The sequence below is a fragment of the Sinocyclocheilus anshuiensis genome, unplaced genomic scaffold, assembly GCF_001515605.1.
Source record: "Sinocyclocheilus anshuiensis isolate Anshui unplaced genomic scaffold, SAMN03320099.WGS_v1.1 scaffold2925, whole genome shotgun sequence".
Classification (NCBI taxonomy): Eukaryota; Metazoa; Chordata; class Actinopteri; order Cypriniformes; family Cyprinidae; genus Sinocyclocheilus; species Sinocyclocheilus anshuiensis.
The window spans coordinates 72,608-82,781 of NW_015539170.1; the positions used below are offsets into that span (position 1 = coordinate 72,608).

Genomic DNA, 10,174 nt, shown 5'->3' on the forward strand with positions numbered 1-10,174 from the left:
TGGGTGTGTGTGTGTGTGTGTGTGTGTGTGTGTGTGTGTGTGTGTGTGTGTGTGTGTGTTTGCTTGGGTGTACGACTGCTGTCACCACCACTTCCTGACAGAGATCCGGTGTGAAGCCAGTTCCGGACAGTTAAATTTGTCAAAGGGTGGCTGCGTTAACAAGGAAACACGGAATCCATGATCTGTTCTCATGAACATAGTGTTTAAACATAAATAGTGTCCAGTGGCAGAGAAAGTCACTTCCTTAGACACCTACAGGTCTAATGTTTGGGGAAATGTTAGAAGCTATGGGGAAGTTGGCTTTTGAAATGTGCATTAGTTGAGCAATGCTAGTGTAAACTAGTGCAAACTGGCCCTTGTGTTTTTTTGAGCGTGTGGATAAATGGAGGTCAGCGCTAAAGGGAGACTGAAGGTGTGACGTTTCTGGACTGTAGACTCTTTAATAATCAGCCGTGGGCACGAGCGGACCGCTCTCGCTTCCTCCAGTTGGCTTGGCTGTTTTATCATAGAAAACAGGAAACAGGAAGGGAGCAGCCAGCTGCAGGTCAAAGGTCAGGCCAAAAGAGGAGGGAAGCTGACAAAAGCACAGTATCTAGGAAGGGCTTGGCCTACAGAAACTGCAAGGAGAGGCCGGCCAACCGAGAGATTGGGGAGGAGGAGATGGATTGTTTTAATGCAGGCAAACATGAAACAGCAATAATGAAGCACTATGGCTGTGTCCGAAATCCCATACTGAAATGCATGAACCTTGACCATTGATAAAGTAGGTTTCCTGGACATAAAGACTGATCACATTGTTTACTGATGACTTTTACCCAGGTGTTGTTTTTTATCACAATTTTACCACAACTTTAACCTTAGTCATATACATATGTAATGCAGTGCCAATGAAACCAATGTTGTGACATACTACAGACCTATATATTTTGTTCAGTGGAAGTTAATGTCATTGGGTAATGTTGCGTAATTTTTACAGCTAATCAATTAATTAACTTTTTATCCACTGGAATTTTTTCAGAAAACTGTATTTTCAATGATTTGTTGGCTGAATAATCAATGCTGTTCATCAATCCCATGTATCACTGTACATCTATAATAGTAACAAGTTTCATTGTTGTTTACATTAAATGAAATACTGCATCTATTTTACTTTATTTCTATATGTCCACTGGCTGTACATTTTTCAGCAGATGCAGTGTGTCATTCAGATAATTGGACATTTGACTCATTTGACTTATTTCTGTACACATTCTGTGTAGTAGAAATGCATGCATATTATTTGTACATAGGATGTGTTGGTTTTCCCTTTCTGATGTGAATTAGCCAATTCAAAGGCATGTGATTGTTTGTCAGCATGAGGGCTTGAGTTATTGTTCTGAAGAGTGAACTCTGACTCTGGGATTAGCTGAGTGCAGCTCTCAAACGCCGTCCTCGTACAACAGCTTTAGTGAGTGATTGAGTGAGCTCTGCTGCATGAGCCTGGGCTTTCTGTGCATCTGTGCCCTACTTAGTTTGAATCTCCTGCCGAAAGCCTCTCTTCTCCCTTATGGTTTAAATCTACATAAATATACAGAGTCGAACGTGTCGTGGATCTCCTTCATGCTTCACTTTATTCACTTGTGAGTGTCACTCTTTCAAGCATGCATGTGCTCGCAAACATTTTGGTTGAAAGTGCCACTCTATTACACCAAAGGCCTGTAGCCTCAGTCACCACACAAATGTCATCACCAAAGTCCTCTTATGTGTCCTTTTGGAGAGAGGAAACGAGGCACATTGGTACCCTTTTGCCACAAACAGCAACTGTTCCCAGAGCCATAGATAAAGAAGTATGTAAACGCAAGCTATGAAGCCAGTGGGAATTTACAGTGTTACAGTACATTAAATTAAATATGGCATCTACCCTGTCTACTTACTTTTATTTATTTTTAATTTTTTTTACAGCAAAGTGTTTACTGGTTGTACACCGTGTTATCCGGACTTGATGTACATGATAAAATGCATGCATATTTGAATGCTACATTTTGTTTTATTGTTACCTTTAATAGTAATTAAATATTATTATTAAGAAGAAGAAGACCAACAACTGTTTTAATATTATTATTATTATTAGTAGTAGTATTTAGTTTTGGAAGTAAAAATTTCTCATAATCTATCATTTCATTTTTATTGAATTTTTATTTTTAAGCTTGAATTTTATTATCAGTGCATTCTGTTTGGGGCACTTTATGACCAGAGGAAGCATATGAAATGCAACACATTAGTCGTAGAATAAACTTTTTTCAGCGCTAATCCAAAGAGCCCTTCACAAAGAAGAGTTATTGCTTATGAGAAAAACAGAAACTCTTTTTTTTTTTTTTTGCGCAAGCTATTTTTCTCATTTGCTTGCTCTCATATCTTGTAGTTACACTCAACTCTTGCATTTTTTTTTTTGTTAAACCCCTTTTCTCTCTTTTTTTCCCTTGTAGTCTAAGGATTCAGTTTTTGGAGGCAGCTGCAGCGCTGCCACACTCAGGCTCTCTCTTGTGCATGTCAATTCCCCAGGCTGGAGCGCTTGTACAATCCCCCACTGTGCTGCCCTGTAAATCATGGCTTTCTTTCCACTTCCTCCCCCTGCTGTGCAGCATGACCCACCCTGTTCTCGCCTGCCTGCCTGCCTTGGGCTCATGTGCCCAGAGTCGGTGGAATCAGAAAAATGCAGCTGGCATTCAGTCCTTGCTGATATGGGCCTAGCGCGCTCCCTCACTGTGCCCGCCGGCCACAGAAATACCCAATCACCACCAGGCTCGACTCCAGAATCTGCTGATGTTTTCACATTTCTCTGCTGATTTTGGAGAAATAACTTCTGTTATCGCTCTTGATGAGACACCCTCATATTTCATGTTCAGATTTAAACATGGCATATCATGAAAATCTGACTTTTTCTGTGTTTAACTGCTATAAACAGGTCCCTGGTGCATCTACCAACCCAGAAAACGTGAAAAAGAACAAACCAGTAAATTTTTTTTGGTAAGCCTTTCTCTGCAAGCTTGTGGAAAATAAACTAGCCACTCAAACTTTGTTCCCCCTTGACGTAGAATGGAGATCTTATTGTAATATTACCGCCCCTTAATCTGTAAGTTTCCACCCACGGCGCCACCATTGTGTTTTCGCAAGCAACAACAGTGTACCAGTTCAAACGCCATGGCAAATGTTTGAGCAAAGCATGCTAACGGTTCTGTCTTTGCCTCAGAGGAGACAAGAGAGCAGTGGATTTATTGAATTATTTACTGTATATTACACAGCTGCCACACAGATCTAATATAAACATGCAGTTTTTCCCAGCTGTTTACCTTCACAGACATAACCGACTGTTTTTTTAACTTGTGTTTTTAACAAATTTGTGTGTATTTGACAGTTTAAGCGCAATAAGACATGAAAGAGAACTTAGTTTAGTACTCACGTGCCGTGTGACAGCCGGTTTCTGTGTGTGCTTTGGATGTGTGCACTCAGAAAACCATATATCAGAAGTTTAAACTGATATGGTTTTTTAAAACGCATGATTTCAGCGCGATGGGTATGATAATCAAAACCGAACAGATGTTTTTTGGCGGAGTACCTATCTGATGTACAAGCTGTAAAGCACAGCCTTATTCTGGAAAAGGGGGCGGGGAACAGCAGCTCATTTGCATTTAAAGGGACATGCACGAAAACAGCCTGTTCCTGCTTCAACTCAAAATAGGCTTTTACAAAATGATATAATAAATGATCTAGATCTGGGTGAGATATGGGGTGGAAGCTTTTAAACAACTTTTTGTTTTTTGTTTTTTCATTAGAATAGATTGGCTGGTTAACACTTTGTCATTATTGAACATTTTGATCCCATCCAAGGCTGTTGTTATGTGTTTATTAGTTTTGATGGTTTCGAGGCTGTTGTTATGTGTTTATTGGTTTTGATGGTTTCGTTATAGTGGTGTATTATTCCAAAAAAAAAAATTATTGTCTTTGCTCTGTACTCTTCTTGTCGTTCTGTAAAATGTAGTTATGATGTTGGTTAATAAAAAATAAGTTAAAAAAAAAAAAGATCTGTGGGGTATTTTGAGCTGAAACGTCAGACACATTCTGGGGACACCTGAGACTTATATTACATATTGTAAAAAGGGGCATAATAGGTCTACTTTAATAAGTTTGATCAAATAACATGGCCCTTAATTATTATTACAGGTTTCTGCAGGACTTAAAGTGGCCTTAATATGTAATTCGAACTTCCACAAAAAAAATGCAGAAAAAGGTCTTAACTTGGAGCAGAATGTCTTACATTCATAAAGTCATTGCATTAAATGTGGCAATGGCAGATATTTGTACTTTTTAATCACAAACTCATAAAACAAGACTTGTCATTTTGCTTCAAGTAAATGTATCTTGATTTAAGAATGTTTAGTCCGTTGCATTGGAAAAATTACAGAAATAAAAAAAAAAATAAAAATACTGAAGAATGTCACTTTTTTGCAGTGCTATCAGATGATACAGCAAAAGTTATTTCTGTGTTCTAGTGGTTGGTATTCAAGCCACCTTTTGTTTTGTTTTTTGTTTTTGTTTTTTTAATTGAAATGAAATGAATTGAAAAAAAGATGCTGGGAATCTGTTGGAAGTTGTATTTTCAAACTTTGAAGTGTTTTTAATACAAGACATTTACATGTAGAGACCATATTGGTGTATTCTGTTCCATTCAATTTCTTTGCTTGGTCTTAAAGTGTCTTGTAATTAAATTACAGAGACTGTTTTATGGATTTATCAAACCTCTCAATGAAAATAAAGCTGTTCTCTTTCCTCTATTTCAGACGAAACCTGACGAAATTGTCGCTGATATTCAGTCACATGCTCGCTGAGCTCAAAGCCATCTTTCCCAACGGCCTGTTTCAAGGGGATAACTTCAGAATCACCAAAGCGGATGCCGCAGAGTTCTGGAGAAGATCGTTCGGGGACAAGTAAGGCACTTAATGTGTTCCTTGTTCTCGTAACAGTTTAACATGCCACATTTTCATGGAAAAACAAAAGAAGTTTGACAAGCTTAAGGAACCGAAAACAGTCTGATTCTTATAACATAACCTGCATTCCTCTGAATTTCAGGACCATCGTGCCTTGGAAGGTGTTCCGGCAGGCCCTGCATGAGTTTCACCCCATCAGCTCGGGCCTGGAGGCCATGGCTCTCAAATCCACCATCGACCTCACCTGCAATGACTACATCTCCGTCTTTGAGTTCGACATCTTCACCAGGCTTTTTCAGGTGCGTCATTCAATCACTCCATCACTTCCTCCAAGCACAGACTAGCTCTATTGTGCCTGAGCTCGGTGTAGAGGAAGGTCTGACAATGACTGTTGTTGTGTGGCCTTGTGCTGTGGGTATGGTGGCTCTGTTTGAGTGTGCGTGTCAGTGCTGATGCTGCAGTTCTCATGGCTGGAAGCCAGCCTGAATGGAGGCCTCTTATCGCCCTTTTGTATCTCAAACAGGCTTGTCTGCACTCCTCCGAGCACACGATTTCCTAAGAGTATGGGGCGAGAGATGATTTGAAAGTGCCTCAGCTTTAGAAGAGAGCTGTTTGACTTATTTTAATGGCAACTGCTGCTAACCTCTCTGGGTTTTTTTTTTTTTTTTTTTGCTAATTATATACCCTTTGAGAGCAACAATACAGAACAGAGATGTTTGAGGTTTTTTTGTTCTTCTACTTGATTTGTGTGTACACACACTTTTTATTCTGGAACCACATAATTAGTGGTATTTGCTAGGGTAAGATAACGATTACTATTGCTCATACTTGGAGTTGGGGATTTGAACCAATCTCAAGTATTTAGCTAGTCAATGGATGATAACCAAAGTTGACATCAGAATCGAAATCCAAATCCAAAGTGTGTAAATTGAATCAAATAGAGAAAAGTGTATATGCAAACTTTCTGTGCTACAAACATGAGTCATACTTCAGTCATGCTATTATTAAGTTATTATACTTAGTTTTTACCTTTCATACCAATAGCGAATGCATAACGTCAAAACCACTCAGAAAACACTAGTGTTCAAAAGTATGGAGGTAGTAAGGGTTTTTCTTTCTTTTTTTCTTTTTTTTAAGAGCATTAGAGAAAAGTCTAATACTCAAGGGTGCGTTTATTTGTTCAAAAATACAGTAAAAATTGTAATATTGTAAAATGTTATTACAAAATATTTAAAATTATTACATTATTTAAAATAATGTTTCCAGTTTAATATATATTCAAAATGTAATTTATTCCTGTGATGGCAAAGCTGAATTTTCAGCAGTCATTACTCTAGTCTTCAGTATCACATTATCTTTCAGAAATCATTCTAGTATGCTGATTTGCTGCTCAAGAAACATTTCTTATTGTCAATGTTGAAAACCTTTGGGCTACTTAATATTTTTTTGGAAACGGTGATACATTTTTTTTCTGGTTTCTTTGATGAATAGTGTTCAAAACAAGTCTTTACTGTCACTTTGATCACTTGAACGCTTGCCAAATAAAATTATTCATTTTCTTTCAAAATATAAATCTAACTGACCCTAATCTTTGAATGGTAGTGTACCTTAACATCTGCATTGCAATGCTCTGGCAACCATCCACAACACCCTCGCATCCTGATGACGAGTTTTGTCACTCGCGTCGTTTTCAGAAAATCTAAAAATCTAGTCATGTTGATTTTTCCATGGAACAGTTGACTATTGAGATTAGAATATGAATCTATAATATAGCAGCTGTTGAATGCATCATCTGTCGGCTGCTTGGCAGTGCTGTCTATGTAATGAGCTCATTATTCAGAGTGCTCTTGCTCAGACATCTCAGCAGTCCAGAGCTTTCTCGTTCCCCTCTCTCCTCAATAGGCCATAATCACATCTATCCTTTAATTAGCCTTCCTTACTTCACATCAGAGCTAATTTGGGAAAAAGGGGGTCAAGATCATTTTTATGACTGATGCAGCTTTAATCAAACGTGGCTTTTTTGATACATCTAATAATCAAGCTAACATTGACAGCATGTCATAATTCATGTCGTTATGTTGGTCTGTTAGAGCGCTTAAAACGGCTGTGGCACGGCTGGCCTTGTGCTAGGGGTGTGCGATATTGACAAAAATTATATCTCGATATTTTCTGGGATTTTATCGATAACGATAATTAGACGATATTTTGTGGAGTGTGTTATTGTGCTGGTACCTTAAGGACTGCCGAAGACAGCTGACTCCTAATGTTTTTAATATTCTTCATATTCTGTGTGGTGGTCAGTTCATACTGATAGAAATTAATATTTTCCAATCGAATCGTGAGTTGAGTGAATCGTTACATCCCTAATATGGTGTCTTAAATGTAAGTCTCTTAATTAACTTATTGTTTATTGAATTCAATGTCACATTTGTAATCATGGTAATTTTTGGAGAAAAATGGCACTCTTCGTGTGAAATTGAATAACTATATGAAGTGGTATAAATATATAAATTTTCTGCCATCATGTCTTGAAGTTGTGATCATTCTAAATGCATTTTAATAGACTGAATCATGCAGTGAAAGAAAACACACTAAATGCGCACACGCACTAGTCTAGACTTCACGTAATGTATGCATGCGCTCTGTAGGGATGTTTTGAATGGTTTTTGCTAAATACTCGATAATGTCAAATCGCACATCGTTAAAACAACAATTACGATATTATCGCAGACGATATATATCGCACACCCCTACCTTGTGCCCGTTCCAGTTGCAGTTTAGAGCGCTTGTGCTGCACCGTACCTCAGCTTCATTCATGCAGCCAGAAATAGCCCGGCTGTTTACAGAGAGCCCGCAAAGCTTTTTGACGAAGCTCCACGTAGCAAGGTCACGCTTCTCATCAGCATCTGAATGAACCCGCCCCGCTCGAGAGCCAGTCACAGGTTTTTTTTTGCTTCTTCCATTCGGCAGCCTTTTGACTGTGAGTGGACTTTTGTGAGACAGATACCTCAGTATGAAAACCGGTTTTGTTTTATGTGTTTGCTCAGTGTACACAAGCATGATTAGGCGTCCTGGGTTAGGGTAGTAAATACTGAAGATTTCTAATAATGAAAATATGTAATCTGAGAGGGGAAAAGGTGGGTTGGTTGACCCATATTTGCTCTGCAGCTATTTGACGTGAGTGTCGGGGTGTTTCAGCTGATGCACAATGCATTTTGAAAATGTGTGAATGCAGTCCGCTTTGAGGTTTTCACAGAAACTGTGTCGGAGCCACTACTAGTGCTGGGCGGTATGACCAAAAATTTATATCACGGTATTTTTCAAAATTATACCGGTTTCACGGTACATGACGGTATTTTTTTTCATGCATGACCGGGTGCTAAGTGGATATTGTGGAGGAGTTCTTCCGTGTCGTCACGTTCTATTAGTTCTACAGCTTCAGTTTCGGAACTTTCACGCTTAGTAACACATACAGCTGTTCCCTCACCACAGTGCAACAGTGAAAAGCCTTTCAAAAGAGAAACCCCTTTCAAACAGTGTCGCGTTCTGAACGTTGTTTAAGTGACATACACCGGTATTGCGGTATTTTAAAAATTCATATCATAACAAAAATAAACACCGGTATTCGGTATGAACTGGTATACCGCCCAGCACTAGCCACTACTTAACCTGTCGTGTCCAAAAACAAACATGGGGGATCGTGGTCTTTTTTTTCTTAGTCTAATTAATACTTTTGTCAAAATGAAAGTGACTAAAGATATTTGTAACATTACAGAAGATTTCTACTTTGAATACTTTCTTTTGAACTTTCTATTCATCAAACAGTGCTGAAAAATGTATCATGGTTTCCACAAAAATGTTAACCAGCACAACAGTTTTTAAGATTGATAATAGTAAATGTTTTTGATTAGCAAATCAGCATATTGGATTATGTGACACTGAGGAATGGAGTAATGACTGCTGAAAATTTAGCTTTGCCATCACAGGAATAAATTTAGAATATATGAAGCTATGAAACAGTTATTTTAAATTTTTATAATATTTTACAACATTACTTTTAATCAAATAAATGCAGCCTTGATGAGATTTCTTTCAAAAACAAATCTTACTGAACTACAGAGTATGTAATCACAAATTGACTTTGATGTAACGGTCAAAACTGATTTAAATTTCAAATATATAAATAAAATATTAGATTCATCGCAGTCATTAGAACTGTGGTGTATGTCGACTGAATGCTTACTGAATTACACACTTCCAGTGTAGTCGGTCTTTGTTTATAACTTTCAGTTTGAGCTCTGTGATTCTTAGTCCAGCTAATAAAATGGCTTTCAAAGAAAAATGAACACAAGTCCCGTTTTTATAGGCTGGGAAGTGAGTTTTTGCTCTGACATTTTTAGACAGAGAAATTTGCGTAAGAGCAAGCTGTTGATCAGTGTCAAACTACTTTTTAAAAAAAGGAACAAGTCAAATTCTCAGAAGTGTTTGTCAGTGACAGGAAGTGCCAGTTTTGCCTGAGGAAGATGCCATGAACACATGGACAAAGTCATTTAAAAGTACTTCTTAAATAATACTGTCACCCTAAACTAGAATATTGTCATCTGCTCATTTGATGTAGCCTATAGATTAAATGAGCATTTGACAATGTTATTTCTCAGAAGTACTTTTAAAGGACTTCATTCATGTGTAATATAGACTTGTGCCGGTATTCGGTAATGCGATATATCACGGTGATTAATATGCACGATATTGCTATTGTGGGCACTTCTAAATACCGTGAATAATTATATATTACAAATTATTCCGAATTTTCAATGCATTTTAAGAATACTTTTCCCATCAACTGGTCAAAATGCACAACACGGCTGTATGCTGCGTGAAAGATGCATGCGCACTCTGACATAAAAAAGCGTGGACGAGAAGCACATGGCGGAACATGTGAGAGACGCTCTGGATGAAAGCGCACTTTCACTCTCTGACAGCAGATGGCGCTAAACTGCAGAAATAATAATAATAATAATAATTCATTTAAATGCAGCCGTTACCCCGGAAACCCTGTAAACAAAGCAGCTGCACTACTTTCTGTTTCTGAAAGGTGTTTAAATGATTTAAACAGCCATTCAGATTTGTGTATTTGCTATGATGTTCATCACAGAGCCAAATACTTAAATATTTAGACTTAATAGGCTATTTATTTTCAAACTTTTTTT

At 37.9% G+C, this 10,174-nt stretch overlaps 1 protein-coding gene across 4 annotated transcripts in view; it reads left to right on the plus strand.

Annotated features, from left to right (window-relative positions):
- The window catches only part of LOC107683813 (Cbl proto-oncogene, E3 ubiquitin protein ligase), a 41,391-nt gene that overhangs the window by 18,797 nt on the left and 12,420 nt on the right, over positions 1 to 10,174 (plus strand). For all 4 annotated transcript variants that reach the window (XM_016479847.1, XM_016479848.1, XM_016479850.1 and 1 more), the window contains exons 3-4: positions 4,818 to 4,964; positions 5,107 to 5,263. In XM_016479847.1, coding sequence (XP_016335333.1) covers positions 4,818 to 4,964; positions 5,107 to 5,263 — 304 coding nt within the window. The remainder of the gene's footprint in view (positions 1 to 4,817; positions 4,965 to 5,106; positions 5,264 to 10,174) is intronic.